At 36.5% G+C, this 26798-nt stretch overlaps 1 protein-coding gene across 1 annotated transcript; it reads right to left on the bottom strand.

The window, feature by feature from the left end:
• On the bottom strand, positions 1–25163 carry PLSCR5 (phospholipid scramblase family member 5). The gene is made up of 9 exons (XM_019810598.3): positions 24493–25163; positions 19167–19233; positions 14232–14395; positions 9176–9218; positions 7721–7941; positions 5344–5505; positions 3076–3237; positions 188–271; positions 1–106 (listed from the first exon to the last, which is right to left on the bottom strand). The coding sequence occupies exons 2-8, from the start codon at positions 19177–19179 to the stop codon at positions 233–235; spliced, it is 804 nt and encodes a 267-aa protein (XP_019666157.2). The 5' UTR covers positions 19180–19233; positions 24493–25163; the 3' UTR covers positions 1–106; positions 188–232.
• Positions 25164–26798: the final 1635 nt, after the last annotated feature.

Below are 26798 nucleotides of genomic sequence, written 5' to 3'. Positions count from 1 at the left end.
TTGCTTCATTACATTATGCTTTAATACATGTAATAATTAACATTTGTTACAAAAAAAGCAAATATTGCAAACCATTGAGAAATGAAATCCAGAGCCCAAGGGATTTCTAGAAGAAAATGAAAAAGAGTTAGACAGCGTCAAATATAGACATCTTCAAAGGGAAAGAGATCATTTAAACTTTACTTACTGAAACATGTTCTTGCATACTTGATCGTTTTTGTCATCTCACTTGTTATAATCCAGCTAGTGAATGTTCAAAGAACATAAAATCCTACAAATAAATAAACTGAGTATGAGTGAATTTACAAAAAGGCGACAATTGAGATCAGGAGTCTCACAGGTAAGCTTTGATTATATAAAGCAATTATGTTTCCCAGTGGTGTTTTAGCAACATGAGATTCATCAGTAAGAGGAAAGTCAAAACGTTTTAAGCTTCATGACACTTACATGTCTAGTTTTCAGAGTACAAGTTACTTGGAAATCTTATTGGAATCAGCAGGGTATCATCAGTCAAAATCTTAGGTGATCAAGACAGTGCAGACTTCGACTGCAGGACGTTCTCTGTCAGTGCGGGATGTTGTAATAGACACTGACCTTTGAACAAGTATTAGATATATCCTCATGGACTGTGTGGTTAGCAAGCAGGTAGTCATCTGAGGAAGTACTGAAAACTATACCAGAGGGAACTTAGAAATGGTAATTAGGGCTGTGGGTTGTGGAGTGGTAGCCTCAAACCAGAGAAGACCGAAAATTAGATAGTACTTGCGAGTTTTGCTGTTTGGATCAGGGAGTTCTCATACCAGCTACTTTCTGATGGTCTCTCTCTCAACACAAGGTAATGAAATGGACACAGTATTTAAAAATTAAAAACATGGGATGCCTGGGTGGCTCAGTTGGTTAAGCATCCGACTTCAGCTCAGGTCATGATCTCATAGTTCGTGAGTTTGAGCCCCACATCTGGCTCTGTGCTGACAGCTCAGAGCCTAGAGCCTGGTTCAGATTCTAGTCTCCCTCTCTCTTTGCCCCTCCCCTGCTTGCACTCTGTCTCTTTCACTCTCTCAAAAATAAATAAAAATATTTAAAAAAATGTTAAAAATTAAAAACACAATTCTTCCTGTCCAATTATATGTAGAAGTAAGTAATTTATCTTGTATCTATGTAATTATCTAATACATGGCAGAAATTGTTTTAAAAGCTATATTGGCTAAAAAAAAGTGCAAATGTTTTATATTATGGTAAAAAGGAAAAGAAAGAACTGGATGGGGCCATTAGATATTCTCAGTAAGTAGGTTTTTCCCTGAGACAATGGAGTTAAAAAGTTATCTTTTCAGATGATTGGGGTGTCATCTGGATCAGAGCTTCTCCAATTCGTAGCGCATAGTGAACTGTTGACAGTACATTTTACTGTTTGTCTGTTAAATGATATAAGTGGGTAGGGCAGATTAAAGATGATCTGGTTTTTATTTTTTAAACATTTTTTAAATGTGCATTTTTATTTTGAAAGAGAGAAAGAGCATGAGCAGGGGAGGGGCAGAGAAAGAAGAGAGAGAATCCCAAGGACACTCCACGTTGTCAGCACAGAGCCTGATGCAGGGCTTGCACTCAGGAATCGTGAGATCATGACCTGAGCTGAAATCAGGAGTCAGATGCTTAACTGACTGAGCCACCCAGGCACCCTAAAATGATCTGTTTTTTAATATAAACATTAAGTGTGGAGCTTAATCAGAAAGGCCAAATTAAGGTTTTGGGGAAAGGGTGTGTATGTGTGTGTCTTCCGTGTGTGTCTTTGGAAAAAACTGAGTAGACAGAGCCATTTTTTCCCCCACAGCAGCCCATATTAAAATATCCGTAAGATTTAGGATCCTAAAACCCTGAAGGACAACAAAATATGAAATGAAGAATGAGGGTTTATTTTAAAATTCCATGGGTTTTTGTGAGAGCATTGACAATGGTAAGCAGTGAGGGAGATATCAGAGGAAAAATTGGGACAGGAGATGGGCAACCATCTGGCGTAGGTGTTACTTGACTTCTGTTTTCTATCACCAATCTCCACACCAGGAAGAAAATATTTTTGATAAAATTATAAGTTGGAAAGAAAGGACAAAGATGTAATACCTTTGTAATAATGGAAGCTGATAAATATTAACCCCTTCCTCTGAATTCATGTATCCATCTTCATGTTCGAAGGGAAGAAAACTACTTTTCACATTCTGAGGGTCTCTTAGTTCATTGTTAAACAATGAAACGCTCCTGAACTTTACCCAGGATCAATAATGTGATATTTACATATTTTTTCAGTGAAAATGAAAATGAGCCAAAAATCTAAATTGAAATGGAAAGAGAATGGGTAACTAAGTTTTTGAAGAAATGCTGAGTAGCACATGACAGGGCACTGCTTCTTGTTTTTTTTTTTTTAATCTTTTTAATGTTTATTTTGGGGAGAGAAAGAACATGAGCAGGCAAGGGGCAGAGACAGGGAGATAGAGAATCCGAAGCAGGCTCCACGCTCTGAGCTGTTAGCACAGAGCCCTACGTGGGGCTCGAACTCAGGAACAGCAAGATCATGACCTGAGCCAAAGTTGGAAGTTTAACCAACTGAGCCACCCAGGTGCCCCGACAGGGCACCAATTCTTGACGAAGACCGTGTATGAGGGTCAGCAGAGAAAGGCTGTATATTAGAAATGCAGGCTCCTAAATTCTGACTTCTGAAGAGTTGGTCCCAACCTAGCCTTCTATGCATAAACCTCTGTGGGATAAATGTGGTGTAAAATGAGATTGGCTCTGTAGTGATTAATGAGAAAAGGGTGAGAAATAAATCACTCCTATGCTTTTAAGACCATACTTACAGGGGCGCCTGGGTGGCTCAGTTGGTCGAGTGTCAGACTCTTGATTTTGGCTCAGGTCATGATCCCAGGGTTGTGGGATCAAGTCCTGTGTTGGGTTCTGCACTGAGCATGGAGCCTGCTTAAGATTCTCTCCCTCTCTCTCTCTCTCTCTCTCTCTCTCCTTCTCCCCTGCTTGTACACGCTGTCTCTGTCTAAAATAAAAAGTAAATTAAAAAAAGACCATACTTACAAAGAGAAAACAAGCACCAATCATTGCTGCTTTGACTGTCACATCTAGATCTGCGGGAACATGAATTCCGAAGTTGTCAGCATTGGTAAAGACATCATTTACAAATCCTGACCAGTACTTTGAAATCTTCCCAATTGTAAGTTTTTCATTAATGGTCTTCACCTTTGAAAAGAAAATAAGAGATGTTAAACCTGAAGGTGAAATGGATGGCTTTACATATCTTAGTATGTTTGCTTCGAGAGAGATGAGAATTATTTTATTAGTCATCTGTAAATGACAGTTCCATGTCATTCATTCTGTTATATAAGCATAAGTTTGGAGATTTAACTTTCCAGTTTACTCTTCAGGAATTTTGCCTTTTTGACAGTTTTTTGATTTATCATAATTCCTTTATTTTTTCTTGCTTTTTGTATGCAGATTGAGAAAATAATAGCAATAAATAATTAAGGCCAGGCTACCACAAGATGGCAGCAGGTACATAGTCTCAATTACATGGTCTAACCTTGAAGGTGATTTCATTACCTGAAGTCTAGATTTTAAACCTGAATTCTTCAATAACAACAACAACAACAACAACAAAAGGAAGAAAAAGAAAAAGAAAATATTTTTGAGAAATATTGGAGAAACAATTTTTAGAAGAAATTCATTTCTAAGTACAAATTGTAAACTTTAAATTTTTATTGTTAAGATTATAGAATTACTAACACATTTAAACATTATCAGCCATTGCTTAATCTCATTTTTATATTATACTCCAAAATTTACTAGGTCTTTCCTTTATAACTAAACCTAAGTCCTATTTTCACTAAAAAAAATCCTCTAGGCAAATATAGCACAGGAAATTCAGATTAATTTGACATCAAAATCTATAGTCCTTCACAGCTAGAAGAAATCTACAGTTAAACTTTATCAACTATTCATTTGCTTGCCCTGTTTCTCATTCAAAGGCTGAAAGGATTCAATATAAATTGTTACTTTATGTATAGTGGGAAAAGATAGAAATAGAGAAGGTTACTTAGGATATCAATATACCTTTACTAAAACTTTTTATTTCTCAATCATAGGGCATATTTTTATCTTTTAGTCTTAGGAAAGCATGCCAAGTCTTTTTGGAGTGGGGTAGAGTTACAACAGTTCGCTTTGTAAAATTTCCATCACATTCTAGGTAAATAGTGTTCACTAAAGTTCCTCAAACTGAATGTCCCAGGTAGGCTATATATGAATGTATGAATGAAGGAAGGGATGAATAATAAATAGACACTTTAAATGAGCTCTCCTTTGCCTAAAAGATATTTCCAGGAATAGTAGTTAACATAGTTCTTATTGTTACAATTGAATTTACAACTGCCTATTGTTTTTTAACATTGAGTTAAAATGTTAAACATTTAAATGTTTATGTAAGTGTAGATTGTTTTATAAAATTAACGTAGCAAGTCTTATGATCATAGCTTTTAAATTAGTGATATTTTCTCAAATGTGGATCTTGAGAAACTTAGTAGACCATCCGGGAAGAGTAGGGGGAAAAAAGTTACAGAGAGGGAGGGAGGCAAATCATAAGAGACTCTTAAATACACACTGAGGGTTGATGGGAGGTGGGGGAGAGGGGAAAGTGGGTGATGGGCATTGAGGAAGGCACTTGTTGGAATGAGCACTGGATGTTGTATGGAAGCCAATTTGACAAAAAATTATATTAAAAAAATAAATTAGTGATTTTTAATGGAGTGTACTTCTTAGATGAGATCTGAAGTAGGATATGTTAACCACCAGAGCTAGAGGAAAAGATGATCTAATTTAAGGTGATTCTAAGCTAATATATATTTACTTTATACCATGGGTGCTGTAATTCCACATAAATCAAAAAAGTTTTAGTGTGTTCTTTATTTTTATTTTATTATTATTTTTTAAGTTTATTTATTTATTTTTGAGAGAAAGAGACAGTACGAGCGGCGGAAGGGCAGAGAGAGAGAGGCTCAAACTCGGGAACTGTGAGATTCTGACCTGATTCTTAACCAACTGAGCCCCCCAGGTGCTCCTTAGTATGCTTTAAAAACAAAAACAAAAACAAAAACAAAAAACCTTGAACTTAGTATATCTGAAATTATGAGTTCTTACTGGCACGCACAATATGGGCTTATTACATTATTTCACAAATACATTATTTTCTAAATTTATTTCAGAGATATCCCATGATTTGAATATTTTAACATTGAATTCTGTTGCAAGCCATGAGGACCTAAGTGAAAGCCTCCTTCACTCTGTCAACCGTACCTCAAAATCCACATCGCCAAAACAGCCACATGTTGCACAAGGACCAACAATTTTCAAAATATCTTCTTTGTTTGCATTTTGGATTGTGAATTTAGGCAGAAAGGGGTCCCACTTCTGTGCAACATAACCAACTATAGTACCAGGAGGGGCTTGGATTTCTAACTGCAAGAAGAGATAATAATAAAATAAGATTTTCCTACAGTTATTGTATTTTAATTTTACAAGTCGCTTTCCTTCTAAACAGTAACTTTTATGAAATTATTTTTGTATTCTACAAAGTATTCTAAATACCTGCTTCTAAGGAAGCACGGCAGTGGATTTTTTTCACATTTTATAGAAACAAAGATATTCACTATACAGGTATTTGCTTGGCATTACTCACTAAAAATTCATGTCTTTCTTTGATCTTACTTCCCTGAAGAGAACCTCTCCCAGAACGGTCTTCTGACCCTGGGACACTGTCTTCTTTGGCATTTTGTTCCGGGTGTGGCGGTTGGCCAGGCACTGTTTCCTGTGTCTTCCACTGCCTCTAATGTGTTGCCACAACACACATCTATTTGTAACCCTCACTTACGAGTTGTTAACTATTCATGATTGTTTGCCCTTCAGGCTGTCAGCTTCCAGCTTCTCTGGGTTCAATTAAAAACAAATGTTTCTTGTGAAGTTACAGTTTTACGCACCAATTTGATTGCTGTTTCACTTTTTCCAAAGTGTGAGAGACTTGTAATTGCATTTTTAGGCTTTACTTTAGTGCTGTACCCCATTACTTTCATTTCCTTAATTTCCTTACTTTTCATCATGTTGTATTTCAACATGTTTATATGGTCAAACCAAGTCAGACAAAGTTGTGAAATAAGCCAGAGGTGGGTGAAAATAGTGACAATTGTTTGCTTTTAAATCCAATCCACTCCTTATAATCTGTTTTCCTTTTGTCTTTTTTTTTTTTATTATTTATTAAGTTCATAGTCATACGTGTGTATCTGTAGTGCTCTTGGATCAACAAAGGTGGTTTCAATAAGAGTGCCTAGAATTACAGGGATTCGACTTGTCAAATCGCTAAATTGTACACCTGAAGCTAATGTAACATTGTATGTCAACTACACTTAAATTAAAAACAAACAAACAAAAAACACTGAAAAGGCAGAATTATATAGATTTGTTCTGGGATCACTTTCAAAATAATTGGCTTGATTCTGAGCAAATCTTTAAAAAATTGTTAAGCGGTATCAGATACATCTTATTTTTAATTTATGTGACATTGGACTACTATGAAATAAAATATCAATTTTCAGAAACATTCATCAGAAACATCAGAAACATTCAAATGGATATATTATATTATACTGACTATACCATCTTAAAGCATATTAGAACTTAAATATCCTTTGTAGGAGGATGAAAATTCTTGGACACCAAATGAGTACCTTAGCCACTTTATCACTTAGTCAAGTAATTGCCTATAACAATTGGAGGATTAGCTTCAATATATATTCCAGAAACTTCCCTACTTAACCCCAATTCATATTAATATTTTTTTTTCTCATCTTGCTAAGTAGAGTACTTATACATAGGTGCACAGTAGAGAAACTTGGGCTTGAATAAGTATACCTGGATCAAGCCCTATTCCTGATATTTCCTGGATGTGTGATTGTAGGTAAGTTACCTCCACTCTCTAAGCCCTAGTTACCTCAATTGCTAAATATGGAGAGTCAAATCTATTCTTTCTAGCTCATAGAGATGTTATGATATCAAAGACATTAGAATAAGTTAAGGTTCCTTATCAACTTAACTGCATTATGTCAGTGAAAGTTATTATAGATCTACTAGATAATGATGAAAATCTATTATATATTAAAATAAAATAATGAAATGATTCCCTTCAGAACAATAGCATAGTCTTGCCAAGGTTTAAAGTTTGTCATAAATGGATGAATGGAATGTGAGATTCTGTACTAAAACTGATACCTAACCAAGAGAACACCTTGGGAGATTTTAGTATTACTTAGTACTTCCCGAACTTTGCTCCAGTTAGAGAAGACAAAGGGTAGATTTACTTAATGGTGGAACTCATAGGTATTCCAGTTATGTGGCTAACACAGAGATTCAGGAGGATGTGTCCCATTTACATGATGCATGAGCTGTCTGCCAATTAACAAAACGAAAGCCACCACAGTTTTTGGTTGGGAAAAAAACAAAAACAAAAACAAAAGAAAACAAAAAACTAGTGAATCACCATCCTTAAGCTGTTTGGATCCTAAAGGAGCAACTGATAGAGGAATTGCCTTATAGCTCCAGATGAATGCCATTTGTTAAATAAATAATTGCCAACCTTTTCAAACGTAGAAAAATAAAAGTACACCCAGAGCCAATGACTAACCTCTTGCAGGTAGCAAGGGCACCAGCAGCTATTACACCTCAAGGGCCTGTTTACTGTAATCACCTCCCGACCTGAGTTATCCATGACCTTCAGAGTGCAAGCTCGAAGTGTGGAACAGAAAGTACGATTGAAGCAGATGCTTTCTTCCACTGCAAAGTAAATTCTTTGTCCCAAACTGTTTTTAATCTCATATTTGTTGGAGGTCTCAGTGCCAAGTATCACTAAGGGAGCAAAAAAACCAAAAAACCAAAAAAAAAAAAAAAACAATCATCAAAACAGTGCTATTGCCTAGTATCAAATCTTTCAATAAGTAAAAGGGGTAGTGTTATTAAAAGAAAACAGTAGCTAATTATTAAGTATGGGGTATCTTCTTCACCCAAATCTACTTCCATGCTCTAAAATTTGAGGACTTAGCTATGGAAATCAAAGTAAACTCAGAGCAAAGCTGTGTGATGATTACATTTTGATTCCAGATATAGGACCTACTGGGCACATGTAGTTCCACATTTCAACTAAGGAAGCAAGGCTGTAAAGAATGGAATCCTCAAATAATTCTAACACTGCTGTGGAATTTACGGGATGACTCACAGCATAGTAATGATTTTGTTTAAAATCTATTTGGCAGTGTATCTATGGCCGCGGGCTATCCTGCTACCTATATATTATGATTTTGACATATTTTAGATGTTAAGGACAAAAAATAATTAATTGGAATTCAGTCAGTCATCGAAAATCTATGTACTGTTGAATAACATGCCATTTGATGAATCACCGGTGAAATGATAAAACATCAAATTTTGTTTGATGGGTTTTTGTTATTTACTCACTTATTTTCAAGTTTTTATTTAAATTCCAATTAGTTAACATATAGTGTAATATTAGTTTCAAGAGTAGAATGGGTTTTTGTTATTTAGTCTCAAACTTGATTTCCATTTATGAAATTATTAAGTAAATATAAATTATTACCAAACATGGAAATGAGAAAATCTTTTGTTATTTTAAGATAAAAATTGTTAGATTCCTGATAACCATATTATCAAAGACTCAGAGAGTTCATGCTTTTAGGTGTACCTATATCAGACTAACAATTTACTTCAAATGTTTATTTTAAAAGACCTACTGATCTTTTTAAAAAAAATTTAATGTTTATTAATTTTTGAGAGACTGAGAGGGGGAGGAGCAGAGACAGAGGAAGACACAGAATCTGAAACAGACTCCAGGCAACAAGCTGTCAGTACAGAGCCTGACACGGGGCTCAAACTCACAAACTGTGACATCATGAAGTTGGAAGCTTAACCAACTGAGCCACCCAGGCACCCTGACCTACTGATCTTTTTGATCTACCTTTATCCTCAATTTAACATTATTGTTTAGAAGATATTTAAATATAACAAAATTTCTGAAGCCTAAAATATTTTTAACCGTTTTAATAAGTATAGAATATAATATACTTACTTCCAAGAAGCTCCACCTGCTGGTGTATAATTATCAGGTCTAACTGTTAAAGAATGACATAAAGGAAATAAAAGGTATTACATCACACTTTGAAAACCTTTGGAGATATTACTATTAACTTGCTTATCACATGACATTCATTAATTTCCATGTTCTTTACTGGGGAAATGGTTGAAAACAGCTCACATTTTATAATGAAAAAGAAGATACATTTTTTAATTCAAGTAAAAATTTTTAAAAAAATACAAGAACCCTGAAAATTCCAAGGCAGAAATGCCAAGAATCAGAATAAGAACTGTGGTTAACTCTGTGTTCTCCTGTGATAAAGTGATAATAGAGTAACTCTTGGAAACAATACTCAGAGAAGATTTTAAAACAGTCTCTGAACAATGATGCCTAAAAGGTTTCAAAATTCATTTTTTTAAAGGAAATGAAACAAAACATCAATGACCCCCGAATGCCTGGCCTTTCCTCTCCACCCTGCCTAACTTCTCTTTCACTCTCAACTCATTCCTCATAGCGATAAAATGTCTTTGTTAAAGCTGAGAGAGGTTATTTTAGAAATTATTCTCACTCACACCTTCCTTTGGATTAGAAAACACGAACAAATCCTGCTGATGCCAACAAAATACCCATTTAAGCAGAATAAGTTATGCCACTAACAGCTAATATAAGGAAAGTTGCTTTATGTAATTAAAAATGAATTTAACTTAGAGATAAAATAGCCACAGATAGTTGAGAATGACTATATTAAAAAGTATACAATGCAGATTTTTAAAGGAAATATTCAAATATGTTGTGAGAATGAATTTTCACTAAGGTAGACTCGTGAACCCTGAAGACCATTGTCTTTTCTAACACTTTCTTTTCTATTTCACCTCTAAATTATCTTCACTTTATTTTCCCTTCACATTAATAAACTCACTGGTAATGCTTGAGCTGAAATAGTCATTAGTAATATCGGGTATTGATTGGGCATCACAAGTCCGGAAAATTTGACATTACATTATTTCCTTCATTCTTCTTGTATATCCTGAGGTACAGGCAAAACTAAATGTCCTCTATTTAAATTTTATTATTGGCAAAAGAGTGCATGGGTCCTCTTTTTTTAAGGTTCACAAAAAATCTTTTCCATAAACAATTTATGATTTAAGATATTATAAAACCTATTTTCAGAATTATGGCAATTTTTAAATATTAGAATCAGTCTTTCATAGTGTACTATTGTTAGTTCTGTTCTCTTCTTTTGAGAAGAATGGAGGGTTGAAAGAAAAGTCACAAAGGATATCCACAGTTATTTAGCGGTGGATCCATTAGAGGTAAGTTAGGGATGAAGAAAATTATGGGGGCAAGACTAAGATTTGAATTTAGGAACTTTAATGTTGGTGCCATGGATCAAGTTTTAGTCTTGAAATTTAGAGACTATCAGTTGAGATCCATTCCACATTGGAAGGGTAAATTTTACCTCTCTGCTTTCTAATAGTAGCAGTTGTTTATTTAATGGCTACCGTGAGGTAGTCCTTGTGGTAGATATTTTGACATAGTGTATGATGTAATCCTCACAAAAACTTAGAGACATAGGCATCATTACATTTATCTTGTGAAGAAACAGTCCCAGAGAGATTAAGCAGTTTGCCCAGGATCACAGAGCTTGTAAATGGTTGGGCTAGGACTTGAACCTAGATTGATTGTACTGCCACCAGTTTTGACATGCTTTCTACTCTGTTGTATTGGCATCACTAAACAAGTGTTAGGAACTGGGATAAACAATTCTTAAGTGATACCGTGGAACTTCTGAATACCTTTCCTTCCTATTTTCTCTACCCTTACACCCACCGCAGCCTCTGTAATAACATTTGATTTGATCTGTGTCTGTGGGCAATACCCCTGGATTTGAGGGTCTTGTTTTGTTCTTGCAGTTTCCTTCAAGTAGTGCTAGGCCACTTATACACTGTGCTCCAAATGAGCCCTTACCACTCTTTGCTATTATTTGATGGACCAGGAATCTTGGAAACTTTAAAAACATTGGATCACGTATTTAGGTGTCAGGGACAGTAAAGCACTCAAGTAGGAAAGCCATAGGATAGAAATCGAACGACAGCCTTGGATATATAGCTTAAGAATAAATTCTTATGTATAACTTATCAGGTTTACAAGTATTCCACTTAGTATACATACTTCCAAATAAATAGGATCTATACATGTGTCTTTGTAGACTTAACTCACTACTCTTACCTATAGGTGACTAAATTATAATAATTATCCTTTGTTTTGACACTAATAGTATAAAATGGTATTACCTATTAGAACGTGTTAATCCAGAGAGATAATCTATTTGTTTTATATTTAGGTTTAACTCTACATGCATACACATAATCCATACATAAATGCATACACATACATCCATACATGTATACACATGTGTACATGTGTATATATGCATTATATATTTACATACATACCTGAAAATTTATTTTCAAACTGTTAATGGAAAAAAGATTTTCATTAGTCATTGGATGGACTTGATTAAAGGAGAATAGATGTGTTTTTAAATTTTTACTGTGATTTTTTTTTAATTTAGAAGGATTTTGTGTATTTTCCTGTTTATTGAAGAATGTACTATTTTCAAATGTTCATGATTTTATTCAATTCTTACAGTTCTCAGATAAAATTTAACACACAAAAATTCATTTTATATATATCTCTTGCAGACTTGTGGTATAAAACATTTAAAATGCTCATTTACCCTGTTTAAGTACACTGCTTTAAAGCGAGTAAGTGTTCTTTGAGTGTAAAGTGAATAACTTATATTTCCCTTTGAAGTAAGATATTCGCCAATTTGTGGCATATTTTTATTTTCTGAAATAGATCACCAAAGGTATAGGTATGGAAAATCGACTTCATTTTAGAACTGAAGCCAATGGGCTCATATCTCTATTTATGGAATGTAAAAAAAATGTATTCATGTCAAGCATCTGGCTCCGGGTGTGTCATCATTCATGGATGGAAGAAGAATATGTGATGACCATATGTGATCATCAAACCTCAGCCCTCTGGCACTGGTATATCACTTTTATACTTGGCAAAACCTTGTCTGACAACATTCCCAAACAGCTTGCAGCAGTTAATCAACTCTAGTCAGCTATTACAGCTGATCCTTTCTGCAGATGGAAGATGGTAGGTTAGCTTTTCCAGCTCTTTTCCACATCTCCCTGAGCTCTCCAGTCTCTGTAGTACATTTGTCTGCCAGTGGGTTTCTGGAGAAGGCATCTGCAATTATAAACATTTTCCCAGGAACATATGCTGCATGCAGCTTAAACCCTATCAGGCATAACAGAAATCTCTTGTACCTTAAGGGAATTAACACAGAGATTTGATTTTGATAAAGGAGATAGACTTTATGGTTTGAAAGAATGCCAAACAAGCTGAAAATTGCAGCAGATGTGCTGACATCTCAATATCAGTGTATTTCCGAACTTCTGTGGGATAAAGTACAAAAGCAACAATAATATATAAAAGTATAATTGTCCTTTGTGTGCCACATAATTCAGAGGATGGTATTTCTTGATTGATTTATTATAGGGCTTTAATCACCGCTTACCCTCCAATGACTATATCTAATAGTAATATGATCTTGTAAGCACATCGGCCTAAAGATGCAACAGTATCAAAGACAATGATGTTAACTTGGTAACTTGCTTTCCCTTGGATTTATAGTCATCTTTTGAGATTCAGTTGAGGACCCTGAATTCTTAGATCATTATGGAAGTCTCTCCTGAGTACTTAGATCCTTAACGGCTTTCTCTGCTCTCTGCACCTGTACACATTACAACTGTGTGCTTATATGGCTTTAGTACATCACCTTGCACTTCTTGTCAACGCTTTTGCATGCCAATTAGGTTACAGAGTGTTTGGGTGAGAGGGACTAGGTTTTATGCTTTTTACATGTCTCGATTATAGCAAGTACTCAATAAATATTCTTTAATTAAATAGCTGTAGGTGACTAGACGTGTTAGGCAATTCCTTGAGGATACATTTGCTGATACCTTGAGCAATGAGCAGAAGGAGGATAAATGTGCTAAACAGCTCCATCAAAAATGTTTAGTGTCATCACTCTGCCAAATAAATAAGAAAAATAGAAGTGGAAATAAAAGAGAATGAATTTCTTTCCAAATAATAGAAACAATTTTTTTTCATAATTTCATGATTTATAATGCTTTTCTCACTTCACGTCATTTGTTGAAGTCCTTCATCCTTGGTTGATGATGAGGGAGCATAAGGCAAGCTGAGAGCAAAGTACAAGCTAGCACCCCCACTCCCACGTGGAATATGTGTGATACTCCTCGGACACTCCTGGCTGCCCAAGAACAAAGGAAAGGGCTTTAAGTGCTTGCCATGGTGATGTGAGAAACCAAGGCAAATGAAAAATTAAATTCCCTTACTGCCCACAGCCCATTGGCAAGTCCTTGAAACCGGCAGAGTGACCTAGGAGCTCAGCTGCCTCGATGATGACACTTTGCTGGGGGCAAAAGGGAATCTTGACTTAACATTATCCTGCGCCCCCCCCCCCCCCCCCCCGCCTCCATCCTGTAAATCTACTTTAACATCTAAAAATCCCTTTGGAAACTTCCTTTGTCTCAGCTTCCCCAAGATGTATGCTGGCAATCATATTCCAAGCTTATGGCCCCCTGATATACGCCTGAAGGGTCTCATGACTGAGGTTTTACTAAATGGTAATAAATGGTGTTTTCCCAGTAGGGGCCTGGAAACCTGGCTTCCAAAATTCCTTAGTGATTTACTCTATCCCTAACCCCCTCCCACCTGGAAGGTATATAATTAGTTACCCATCACAACCCCAGTGCAGCTCTTTCTGCCCATGGGTCCTGTCCCCGTGCTTTAATAAGATCGCTTTTTTGCACCAAAGAAGTCTTCAAGAATTCTTTCTTGGCCATCAGCTCCGAACCCCCATCACCCCAAAACCCCATCAGTTGAAAAGCAAGAAACCAAGTTGGTATTCATTTTAAGGGGCAAACGTGTGTAGAAATAGAAAAAACACCTGGCTTAAATATTCTAGCCCAGGAGGAAGACTGCCTGGCCGAGGGAGAGCTGGCTGCCACACTTGGTTCTCTGGGTGGGGATATGAGAGGTGAAAGCTGCGGTCAGGGGCTGGAGCTCCAGGAAGAAAGCCAGGCAGACCTCTGCTTCTTTGGTCCTGCGCATCTGCAAGAGAATGAAAATCTCAGCCCATATTTAAAGTTAGGCCATTTCTTTCATTTTTCTCATAGTATCTGTGACTTCTGAATTCAGAGGACCAATGATCTCCTGCCTCCTCTACTGCCTTTCCTGCATTTTCCCTATTCACCGTTGCCGTAACTTGCCCCCTAAACCAGAGGAAAAGGAGTGCGGAAGATTGCTAGTAGTGGTTGTGAGAAAAATGGTGGGTAATTTGGGCAAAATAAATGATTTCCAAATATATATATATATACATATATATATATATATATTTAATGTTTACTTATTTTTGAGACAGAGAGAGACATAGCATGAACAGGGGAGGGTCAGAGAGAGAGGAAGACACAGAATCTGAAGCAGACTACGGGCTCCGAGCTGTCAGCACAGAGCCCGAGGCGCCTCGAACTCAAGGACCGTGAGATCGTGACCTGAGCCGAAATCGGACGCTAAACAGACTGAGGCACCCAGGCGCCCCTAAAACTATATTTTTTTGGGCACATGAAACGTCTGCTCAAAGAGCTGCAAAATTATAAACTCCAAAGTGAAACGGTAAAAGGAACTAGATATTCTCTACTCCTAAAAGGATAAACTTAGACATAAGTTTTGAATCATAATTCTGAGTTTCAAGGCATCGTCCCCCTTCCCTAAATATTATGAGGGTCCCTTGTAATTGCTGAGGCTGTTTTATCGCTTTTTATCAATCCTACTGCTTTTGCAAAGTTTGCTTCAGGTGCTTATTCTTTCCGCTGTACCAGAACCACGTGGAGGGCTTGTTCAAACACAAATTCCTGGGCCCCTTTCTGGAGTTTCTGATTTCAGGAGTTGGGGGTGGGGCTGAGGCTTGAATTTGCATTTCTATTTCCAGATGAACTAATGCTGCCCCCTGACCATATACTTTGAGAACTAGTGGTTTAATTCTATATACTATGAGAACACACAAATCTAATTGATGAGCTTAAGGGTAGTATAATATCTAATGGAGCTTTGGTTTCTCAGTACTTTGCAATAAAGCACCCCAAAATTTTTGATAGTGTGAATGCCTTTGTAAGCTTACCTGGTATTACAAAAGATAAAATATGGAATTCTTTAATGTTTGGCTTTGATTTTTTTAGAGAATCACCTGTTTTCTATATTATTGCCAGGTGAAAATGTTACTATTTCACTTATCTGTTAGCTTCAAATTTAGAGATTTGCTGCATTAATCAGGAGCCTGTGTATTATTATGTACAAGCCCTAATCCATGAAAAAGTCTTCTTTTTAAAAAAAATATAAATTACAGCTTTTCTAGTATCATTTTTCCTTTTTCTCTTCACATGACTGCCATTTATATTACTCCCTAATTAGATACCATTTTTTTCCCAAAGATTATCAGAGTTTTTACTCCTCATCTTTACGAATCCATAAATTATTGGAGTTCTCACACCTGCATTCATTTAGTCCGACAACACTATGCTGTCTTAGATTGAACATAGGTGTGGATCAAGATTCATGATAGTTATTTTCAAAAATTAGAGGGACCATTATGAAAACAAATTATTGTCACTATTCTAAAGACATATGAATGGGAAGGACAAAGGAAAATTGTCGTGGTTTACTGTAAGGAAGAAATTTATAACAGCTGCACGCAGATTTGGATAAGTACCCTCACTATACATAGACTAAAGTTGGAGTGACATCTATATAATTCTCAGATTAGAATGACCTTCCTTCAGCACTGATACCAAATTCATGCAAGTTGTATGTATGTGGGGGTATAGTTTTCAGAATCCTTTAAGTCTCTAAAAAATAAATTTGAAGAAAGGACTAAGTTTCCTTTGGAGAAAGTAAGTTCTCCACTATTAAGAGAATTCAAGCATAGCGTGAATGAGTTCTTGGAGAGGGATTAAAAACAAACAAACAAAAACTGGTGAAGGATCATGGACATCCAGTGGATGGTCCTTTAAACATTTACATAAACTTTGTAGTAATGATAGGCTCATTAAGGTTGTGTATACATGTGGCGTTAATGAGGAACAGTTGCCAGGTGATTCATGTATTTATTTAACCTTCAGGTTGGAAGAATGGATCAAGATAGGTATTTAAGTTTGTACATTGAGAATTTGGACATTTAGAATTTGGGCATGTTTAGGGTTAGGATCATGTGGAAACAAACTTGTCTTTTGGCCTCATTAAACTAGAGGTCCATACCAATGATATATAGCCGTTTGCCTCCCACGGGACTCAACCTGAACTTCTCCCCTCTGGGCATACAAAAAACATACAGGCAAAAGTACTCCTTTTGCTCTTGAGAAGGTGGTCTAAGTGGGACCGCAAGCAGTAAAGTGGGGGGAGGAAGACCGTGTAACACCATGTCAGATTTGGGAGAGGAGAGAATGGCCAATCAATAGCAACCGGAAATAGTAACACGGGAACAAACAATCCTTTCTTGGGTTTAGTGCCAAAAGCACTGTTGTCATTGGCTTTCAGAGAAAAGTAGAGGCAAAACTGTGATGTAGGGAAAACTAGTTCGTAATGATAAAATTGCAGAGAGAAGTTCAACCTGGATGTGGAGGTGTAGGACTATGGCTAGAAAGGGAACTTTATGAAGTGCCAGAAATGTTCTATATCTTAATTTTGTTGGTGGTTACAAGTGCTCTTTAGTTAAAAAATCATGAACCTGGGGCACCTGGTTGGCTCAGTCGGGTGAGCTTCTGACTCTGGATCTCAGCTCAGGTCTTGATCTCATAGTCGGGAGTTTAACCCATAAGACTCCATACATAAGGCTCTACTACTTAATAGTGGAGAACTTTTAAGTACATAAAAAAATAATGTACTTCAGTTTGGTGCTCTTTATGCACATATGTAAGGATCAATTTTTTAAGTGTGTTTAATGTTTACTTATTTTTGATAGAGAGAGAGGGAGAGCTAGGGATGGGGCAGAGAGAGAAGGAAGCAGAATATCTGAGTGCTGATCCATGCTGTCAGTGCAAAGCCTGATGCAGGGCTCGAACTCACAAACCGTGAGATCATGACCTGAGCCAAAGTGGGACGTTTAACCGATTGAGCCACCCAGGCGTTCCTGTCTACCAAAATGTTTTAAGTAAATAATGATGATAATCTGTCTTGCCCTCTCAAACCAGATTTCTGATTCAAAAGGAAGCTTCCTTTTCATTTCTTTTAAATAGAATAGAGTCTCTGACAGATGTTTTGCCCACTTCATGTGCTATTTGAAATAGGTTGCAGGAGTATTGGGTTTCTATCTGAAAATTTGCCTCTAAGTTTAGTGGTGAGTCTTTATCATTACTGAACATCCCTGCTTTTTTGGTAGATTAATCATATTTTGATCTTACTATTGCTTTCCAGTCACAAGTTTCTTCAAAGTCTCAGACCACCAGATAAAGAAGGAACTCCTTTGAATTTCTATCTGGCTTTGAATTTCTATCTACTCTTTTAAAAATGTATAACTAGCTTATAAATATTTCACGCACTCTGCAACTCTTTACCTTACAGGCTACTGTTGTTGCTGTAACTCTTATAAAGTGATGAAGTGTTTTGGATTAAGTGTTTGTGTCAGTCTTCGGTGAAAGAAAAGACTTGTCAAGATTTTTTTTTTAGTTTGTCTTCAAGTATAAAAATGAGGCACACATATTAAAATTCATGATTTTGTTGTTTCATGTCTATATTTTACAATTTGTTTGAGCTTTCCTTGTGATACTCAGGGACTGGTGTACATTAAATGTTGAAGAAAAATGAAAAGATTATCTCCTCTGTTCCATATTAAATAGCATCCAAAAGTGTATTTTGGTGAAGAAAGCAAATAAGCAGTACATGTTTCTTTGAATGCTTCATTAATTTAATTTCGGATATTTTAAATTGGTGTACTCTCTTATCCTATTTGTGATGAGGTTAAAAGGTTTCTGCCAATTATACTAATTTAGCTTCATGCTAAAACTTTTTATTATAGGCTAGAGTTTAATGGTTTGTTCTGATAATGGAATGAAAGCACATTATAATTTCAATTTTTATATAACTTCACAAGTGTTTTCAGTGAGACTGAAACTCATTACTTACAACAAATCCCTCTCTCTTGTCTTTTGAGAAGGTATTTAAAGTAAAACAGCACTTATGATATTTATGCACTTTTAGGAACATGATAAAATTCCCAGCTCCCCCTACAAAATCCTTAATTAATCTGCTTATTTAAATTAGTTATTCTCTGTTTGCTTTTTTATATATAATTTACTATCAAAGAAGTTTTGAAAGATTTTTGCTCAGAAATGATTACTTTTAGTCCATTAAATTTATTAGAATTTACCACTACACATATTGAATTCTTTAAAATAAATGGGTATATCACACATTTTAAACAACAAATAGGAAACTTAAAAATATTGAACTGTACTTTAACACTTCTTAACTTCTGTGTGAAAAGTTTTCTTCAAATCCCTTTAAACTTGGAATATCAGCCTGTCTTTGTGTTTGGCATTAAATACTGCCCTTCTGAATTCTGCTATGCAGCTTTTCTTATTAATTCACTATGTTTATATTCATGATAACTAAAACATTGTTTATATCTTAACTTTTACATTCAATCAGGTAGTTTTTATTATTTTTTTAAATTTTAATGGAACATGCTCCTTGAAGTTAAAAATTCCAGTGTTCAAAAGGGATAAGTGACAGGTTTTAAAGTATCAATCTCACTGATTGTAACATCCCTGCAACTGCATATTTTTAGTCATAAATAAGGAAACATTTATTAACTGGCTCGATTTACTCTTACCTTTACAGGCCATGAGGATGTCTGAGTCACTTCTTCAAAGGCAGCCAGGTTAAAAGAAAGGCTTTTCCTGTTGCAGCAAGAAGAAAAAACACAGCATGCATAAAACTTCAGAAGGTGTCTGTCTCCTTCACGTCAGCTTACAAATAACAGAGAAAGGGAGTGTCTTGGTTTCCAGAGTGATGTATTGAATCACTTTGGACAACAGGGGGAGACGAAGATATCACCAAAGGTAAACACTACTCAGAAACCATCATATCTCTTGGTGGCTGAAGGAACAATTTAAACATAGTAAAAACCGTAAAGGAAGACTCATTTTAAGAGTCTTGTTTTCAAGACTCTTTCAAGTTTCTTTCCTCTTTTAAAAAATTTCTTGGAATATATACCTTTGCATTCACTATTATGTCAGAAACATTCTATGTTTCTAGTTTCTAGAAATCGTCTGTGCCAGAGTTTATGATTCATTTTTCTATCCTGTGTTAACTTCCTAAGAGTTCTAAACATAATATTTCATATTTTGGAAATGTTTGAACTTCAATATTATTTTTCTCTTGGGATTTTTTTCACACTCTCTCCCCCCAAAAGCAAATAAGCAGGAAGTAGATTATTCCTTACTATTTATGTAATAAATAAATCTGTATTTTCATTTCTAATTGAATTTGACGAATCAGAGGTATTTGAAAATGCAAGCCCTCAATAACCTTGCAAAGTTAATGGGAACACACAGGTGATATTTAACAGTATTGCATACTGAGGGGGAAAAGAAAGCACTGTAACCTTGCATAGACAGCTCATCTTTCTAAATGCAGGTGACCAGGTGACCATGGAGATTTTGCTCCCCAAGTTAAATCCCCTGGATGACATGCATTGCAAAGGTTGAACTTGCAAGATATACTGCATTATAAGTAACACTGTTTACTTCTAAAAATAGTTAAGTGGCCTGATAAACCATAGCCTGTGATGAGAAATTATAAAGTCATTCTCACAGGTTGTTGGCAGCCAAAAGTTTATGTTCTTATTTGGCAAAGAGATATTTTTTTTATTATTGTTGTTGTTTTGAAGTATTTGGGGTTGAAGAGCTGCTGTTACCTGACCTGTCATTTTGCAGAAGAGGTGAAAAAAGATGATTAGTATCTTAATGAAATTATATGTTTCCTAGATTTCTTACTGTTTGTCCTGGTCATTTGAAAGAAAAACTTCATTCCAAAGAAACTAAGTTGTTATTAACACTAGCAAACCTGGCAACTTTAAATTATGGTCGTAATCGACCAGTTAATTTTGACTTGCTACAGAGCACCAAGTTTGAAATAAAAATCTAAGCCAATTAAACATATATTGAGGCTGTATAAGGCCATCCATCCATGTATTTGGATATGGCCGTATGACTGAGGGAGGCTTTCAGTATTTAACCTGCAAGGGAGAACTTCCAGGCCACCTAACTTGGTGTGGTGTAGGAAGTGCCCGTTTCTTTCTCTCTCTGTCCTGCTGGGGACAGCACCCATATTGCTCTTTCTTTGCAAAGGCCCAGCAGATACCAACCTGAGGTTTCCCCTTCTCTCCATTCCTTTCTATTTCCCAGCTCTTCTAGAAGAGAGGCTCACAAACCCTTCTGATGGACCTTTCGGACGTTGAAGTGTCCTATTACCGAGTGCTTGTCCTGCCAGGTAGTGTTGCCCCAAGGGCGGGCCTGGCCACCTCTCCCGCTGCAGTTGCTGCGGTCATTCAACTCCACCTGCATGGTGCCCTCAATTCCCTTCTCCTCACACCTGCTGCCTCCACAGAAACACCAGGACAGCCCTGCCCTTCAGCACGGCGCTCAGAACCCTCACTCTGACCTCTCTGCTTTGTGCTCTGAAGCCCTTGACTGTTTCAAGCAGCATCAATACCAATTTCCCTTTGCCATCAGGCTGCAGTTTTCTCATTGGCTGGCTTGATTCCACGAAATATAGCCAATACAAGGTGGGCGTGTCTAACAGACATAAACCAGGGGATCGCAGTGCAAAAAAGGAGACTTAAAAATGAATTCTCAGGAAACAAGACAACGGGTCTGCCCCTTTGCAGGGAACTGCCCTCTCCCGAGCCTTGCTCTGCTGCTCTGCTCCTTAGGCGTGCTCATTTTCTGAGGATGTTCTGCCTTGCCTGTCCTTGTCCCTTCTAAAAGAAGGGTCTCTATTTCCACCCCCAACTTCAGCCTTAGCCAAGAGGAAATGGGAAAAAATTGCATCATAATTTCACTGCAATCACCCCCCCTACTCATGGCCTTTCTGCTGGACACATTGCAGCTGTTCTGAAGAGCTGTTTATTCAACATTACGTAATTGTTTAGAACTTTCCCCATTATTTAATCACTTCATGGTTAGACACTTGACTCAAATTTTCATGTCTGAAAAGGCTCACCAAAGCAGTCTGCCTCAGTATGAAGGAAGAAGCTGCACATTATTTAAATCCATAGAGTGACAGATAAGCTCCCTGCTATGACAAAAACTGCATTATGCTTCAGACAGCCTCCTTTGAGGAAAGGATGGCGAATGGAGTAAGGTGTAAGCCTACAGGCCTGAGGCAGGACCAAAGACCAAGGAAGGGAAGAGCCAGCTCTAGGAATATTTCATGATTATGTTTGTTTTATTATAAAATTATGGGTTCTTAAAAATTAAATATATACATATACAAACATACATATGTGCATATATAATTGAATATATATACATACATACATACATACATACATACATATATATGGAATGAGAAGGAATTATTTTGTTTTCCTGATTTATATTGAGGTATAGTTCCAAAGCACATTTTATTTAGTTGAAACTATGTCTTCTAAAATTCATGACAATGCAGGGCTCCTGGCTCAGTCAGTTAAACATCTGACTTTGGTTCAGGTCATGATCTCACAGTTCATGGGTTTGAGCCCCGTGTCAGGCTCTGTGCTGACAGCTCAGAGCCTGGAGCCTGCTTGGATTCTGTGTCTCCCTCTCTCTCTGCCTCTTCCCTGCTCACTGAGTCACTTCTTCAAAGGCAGCTCATGCTCATGCTCTCTTTGTCTCTCTCTCTAAAATGAGTAAACATTAAAAAAAACTAAAGAAAAATAAAATGCATTATGATGCATAAAGTTACATTTGTTTTTAGCCACTGCCTGTTACTACATTTAATGGATATTGTCTTTCCGTGGTAATTTAGATTGTTTCCAGTATATAAGGCAGTATGATTTTTATGCCCATGCGTAGCAGTCTTTTGAAGGTGGTGTACATCCAGAAATGAAAATGCTGGCTATGGAGTATGAAGATCCTCATTTTTGCTAAGTATTATTGCAGGATGTACTAAGTACTAGTAAATATTAAGAAATTACTAAGTATCACTGGAGATCATCGGAGACTTGATCTCAAATGTGTTTGTATCAATTTACATTCTCAACAGTGATGGGTAAGTATTCCTATTTCCACATATCCCTTTCAACACTGGCATGGTCAGTAGGGTGTGGAATTAACTGGGGACTTCCAAATATTGATTTATAAGAAGGCAACATCCAGTCTTCTTTACACTATACCTAAGTAATGTAATCTTTTTGTGTCTTTATGTTTTCAGCTATTCCTATCATACTATATCATATAAGAATCATTAATAGCAAATTTTATGAATAACTGGCCATAAAAGTAATTGCTATAGGTGGGGAATGGTTTGTAAGTGGACCATAATTTAGTGATAAAATAGCTTCTTTCATTCAGTGAGTCTTGTGGCATAATCAGTTAAAATGTGAATCCACTTTTAGCAACTGTGCAGCACGAGAGGTATGCATTTCTATGCATAAATCTTATCCCTCGATTTGTAAGTCCCCATACTGAAACTTGTTGTGGAACAAGACAAGGTGTGTATAAATAAATTAATAAAGAAAATAAACAAATATGTGGTGAAATAGCATTATTATAATCTTTTCCCAGAGTTATTTGATTTATAACCTCACTATTAAATATGAAATATACAATCTCTTAATGTAAACTTGGATGTTTCTTTCCTGGCAATGCCCACCTCCTATTTCAAAGTGTCACTTATGTACACTTTGCAGACCTATCAAAGTGCATATCTCTACTAACTTATTCAAATCTGTCCTTTTGAGACAAGGCTTTATTCATTCATTCACTAAACATGTATTAACTTTTTACCATGTGCATACCATTATAGAGTATACTCCGATGTAATGATATGGCCCCCACTCTGGGGGATACTCTAGTGAAGTATCATAATATAGGATTGTAATATTCTTTTTATTTTTTAAAACTAAGAGTAAGTTTACAACCTCCTGAAAATACAATGATGTAACTCATCCTGTGTTTGAAGAGCAAAGCTAACTGGAATCAGTAATGCATCATTCAAAAGATCAATTCTTCGTTTCACACATACATGTCTGATTTTCCTTACCTCTGTTCTTATCAGACAGGAAAATAATAATTATTAAGATTTTTTTCCTTAAAGAATGAAAGGATAGTAAACTGGATTATGCTTCTTAGCTGTTAATAAAAGATGGATGTCTTACCCCCTCTGCATACTTAAAAAGATATCGATCCAAAGGATAAGAAAAAAAGGAAAAGAATTCTGGATACAGAGAAGAATCTGTAAGACTAAGAGAAAGCCGGTTCTAGCGCGAATCTAGAGGGAGGGTCCCCATTCACCAAGATGGCATGGAAAGGACTCTAATAATTTAAAGTCTGGTGCATAGATTCCATGGGACAAAAGGTATCCCATAATCAGACTGTAAAGCCTAAGGAAGAAGCAATAGTTTAGTTTGTGTATAGAAGTTCTTTTTAAATTTTCAGCCTTATGCATTTTGTTTACATAGGACTACGTAGAACCGAATGGAGTTTTTTGAAGTATTCTGTCTTCATTGTGTTTTGTCTTCTGGCATTTGCCTGATCTCTTATGTATATTACAACTTTGAAGAGTTCGTAATTGTACTTTCCTTTAAAGAGTCTAAAAGTAGAGGGAATATTCTGAGAGGTTCTGGCTCATTCCAGGGTATATTACTAGAAAAAGAAATGGAAATTATAAGCAGAAGATGTGGACAGACATCTGACATATCAACAACTGTTTATTTATATGTCCTTCAGGAGGTATGTTTATGTGTGTATCAGAGAGAAAGAGAGAGAGGAAGATATATAGAGAGAAATAGAGAGAGAGAGAGAGGGAGAGAGCGAGCGACTGAAGCTACTAACTAGATTGAGAAGGAGAATTAAGATGTCAAAAATCTTCAGAGACTTCAATGCTCCCCACCAAGAACTGCTTTACCATTTTGACAACCTCTTTATTTCTACCATTATTTTACATATACTTACCTTGTGCCTTGGTGCTTTGCCTGGCTCGGTGTGGTCACTGTGTCCTCCCAACATTTGCCTGCATGTGAGACATCATCAAAATCCTGCACCAAGCCCTTCGGTCGCTGCTGCTGACAGCCCAGCAGTGCTCTGCATACAACCGCCTTCATTGGCAGCAGCCGTATCACGCACGGCCGGTGCAGCTGCGATTCAGGGCCAGCTAGAGTACACCAATTGTTTCCCGCAGCACATCTTTGCATTTCCAGCATTGAAAATAAGCCTCTGCAAGCTTGGAACCCCCAAGAGCCCAGTTCCCAAGAGCCTGAGATAACGGTTACAACAAATCTACATTAAACATATAGGCAAAGTGCATTAATGTATGCTTAATAGTGCATGTTTAGTGTTTTCTTGCGCTGCTGTTTATAGACTGGATCAGCCAGGAAACGTTACCACATTTAAATGCATGCTTTGCTCAGCGGTGGCTAAAAGAGTGGGAGGTGTCCTATATGCCACGGAGAATGTGGTTTCACTGAACGGGAGCGGAGAGCGAAGGTCTGCTCTCGCGATTTGTGTATGTTCTTTTCGGTGGTGGTGGTCGTGGCGTCCAGTGCGGGTCCCGCCTCATTGGGCGTATTCGTGAAATAACCGAAAGAATGACGGATCGACGTAACCAGCAGCACTGTTTCTCGTTCGGACCTTCTTCCTTTCCTTATTTCGTCTACAAGCAAGTGCATGAATTGTGACACATGGACAAGAATTAGGATCATGCTCCTGACTTCAAATCATAGTCAGTTGTGATTTGAATGAAATTTATACACAAATGCTACTGTGTTTTGGGCATATCTAGGAATGACTGTGTTTGCCTAAAATGAAGTGTATTTATGTTTGCCTAGTTGTATTTTTTCCTTTTGAAGTCTCCCTAGCTGTGTTTTTCTCAAGTTACTAAGTATATTTTCTGCAACAGAAGTGTATTTTGTCGATAGAAATGTCTTTTGAGCCACATGTGTAATTCAAACTTTTCTAGAAGCTGCGTTACAATAGACAAAGAAACAGGTGAAGTTAATTTAAATAACATTTTATTTAACCAGCTCTTTCAAACATGTAATTTCAACATGTGGCACTCACCAATTTTCAAGGGCTCAGTATCCACATGTGGCTAGTGACTACTGTATTGGATATGGAAATCCCTGTGTATTTATCCAGGGAAAGACTTGGCTGGTGACAGATCAAAGGTGGCTTATTAATCTTATGTGTTTGTTTAAATAAGCATGTGCTTTAAAATAATTTTGAACTTCAATTTTTAATTTATATGAAAGCTACTCTATAAAAGTAGACATTGATACGAAAACAAGTGGAAATTATACTGAAAAAAATAAATATAAAATAAAAGGATATCTTCTTTCCCTCACCAGTTTGTTCCTCCAAAATAATAACTATGAATGCTCGTGTATGTATTTTAAGGTAAAAAAAATATGCTTATAATCTGGGAATATTTTTGTATTTAGAAGACGACAATATATTTAGAATTTCTACCTGTACGAAATCTTACATGAACAGACCTGTCCCGTGCTCAATGGTAAACAGAAAAATTAAATGAGATAGCCTTACGTCCTTCTTAGAATGGCAAAAATTGAAAGGACTGACAATACCCAGTGTTGTGAGACAGGTAGCAAGGTTAGCTCTTTTATGCTGCTAGTGAGTGCGTGTTTTGCTACAATATGTTGAAAACAGTTCCGCATTATTTAGCAGGTTTGAAGAGACACATACTCAATGCCGTAGCGATTCCATTTCTAGGTACATACCCTAAAGAAATATTTGCACATCTATACCATAAGAAATATGCAAGAATATTCCTAGAGGCATCCATCATTATCACCCCCAATTAGGCAAACGATGCAAACTGGCACCTGTACTGCAGAGGGCAAGGAAAGAGGTAGATCACTCCAAACTGGGCGGTGGTAGTTGTAATAAGCAATGAAATTTACTTACAAGGCTTGTCTTGGGCTCCTGCAAGACAACCTCTGCACCTTCCTATCAGATTCTTAGGTTTATATAGAGGCCTTAAGTGGGTTTAGTCATGTACTACATCCAGATGGTCTTAACACCTTTCTCTCTCAAGGCCACAGGCTTGAGGAGCCTCTGTCAGGGACTAGCTTGAGGGCTACCCAGAGATTATGTCCTCTCGATGACCTCCTTTAACACAACCAAAAAGTTCATTCACAAAAAATTTGTGGTGAATAGTGTGTGTGTGTATATATATATAATATATATATATATATATATATAATATATATATATATGTGTGTGTGTATAGTATGCATATATAT

Source organism: Felis catus, chromosome C2, assembly GCF_018350175.1.
Source record: "Felis catus isolate Fca126 chromosome C2, F.catus_Fca126_mat1.0, whole genome shotgun sequence".
NCBI lineage: Eukaryota > Metazoa > Chordata > Mammalia > Carnivora > Felidae > Felis > Felis catus.
This window is presented reverse-complemented; position numbering and strand designations above follow the sequence as displayed.

Coding starts and splice junctions, on each gene's coding strand:
- PLSCR5 (XM_019810598.3), bottom strand. Junction 9,219..14,231: donor GGCTAGAATATTTAAGCCAG/GTGTTTTTTCTA, acceptor ATTCTTTAACAG/TTAGACCTGATAATTATACA. Junction 7,942..9,175: donor GCAGGTGGAGCTTCTTGGAA/GTAAGTATATTA, acceptor TTGCTCCCTTAG/TGATACTTGGCACTGAGACC.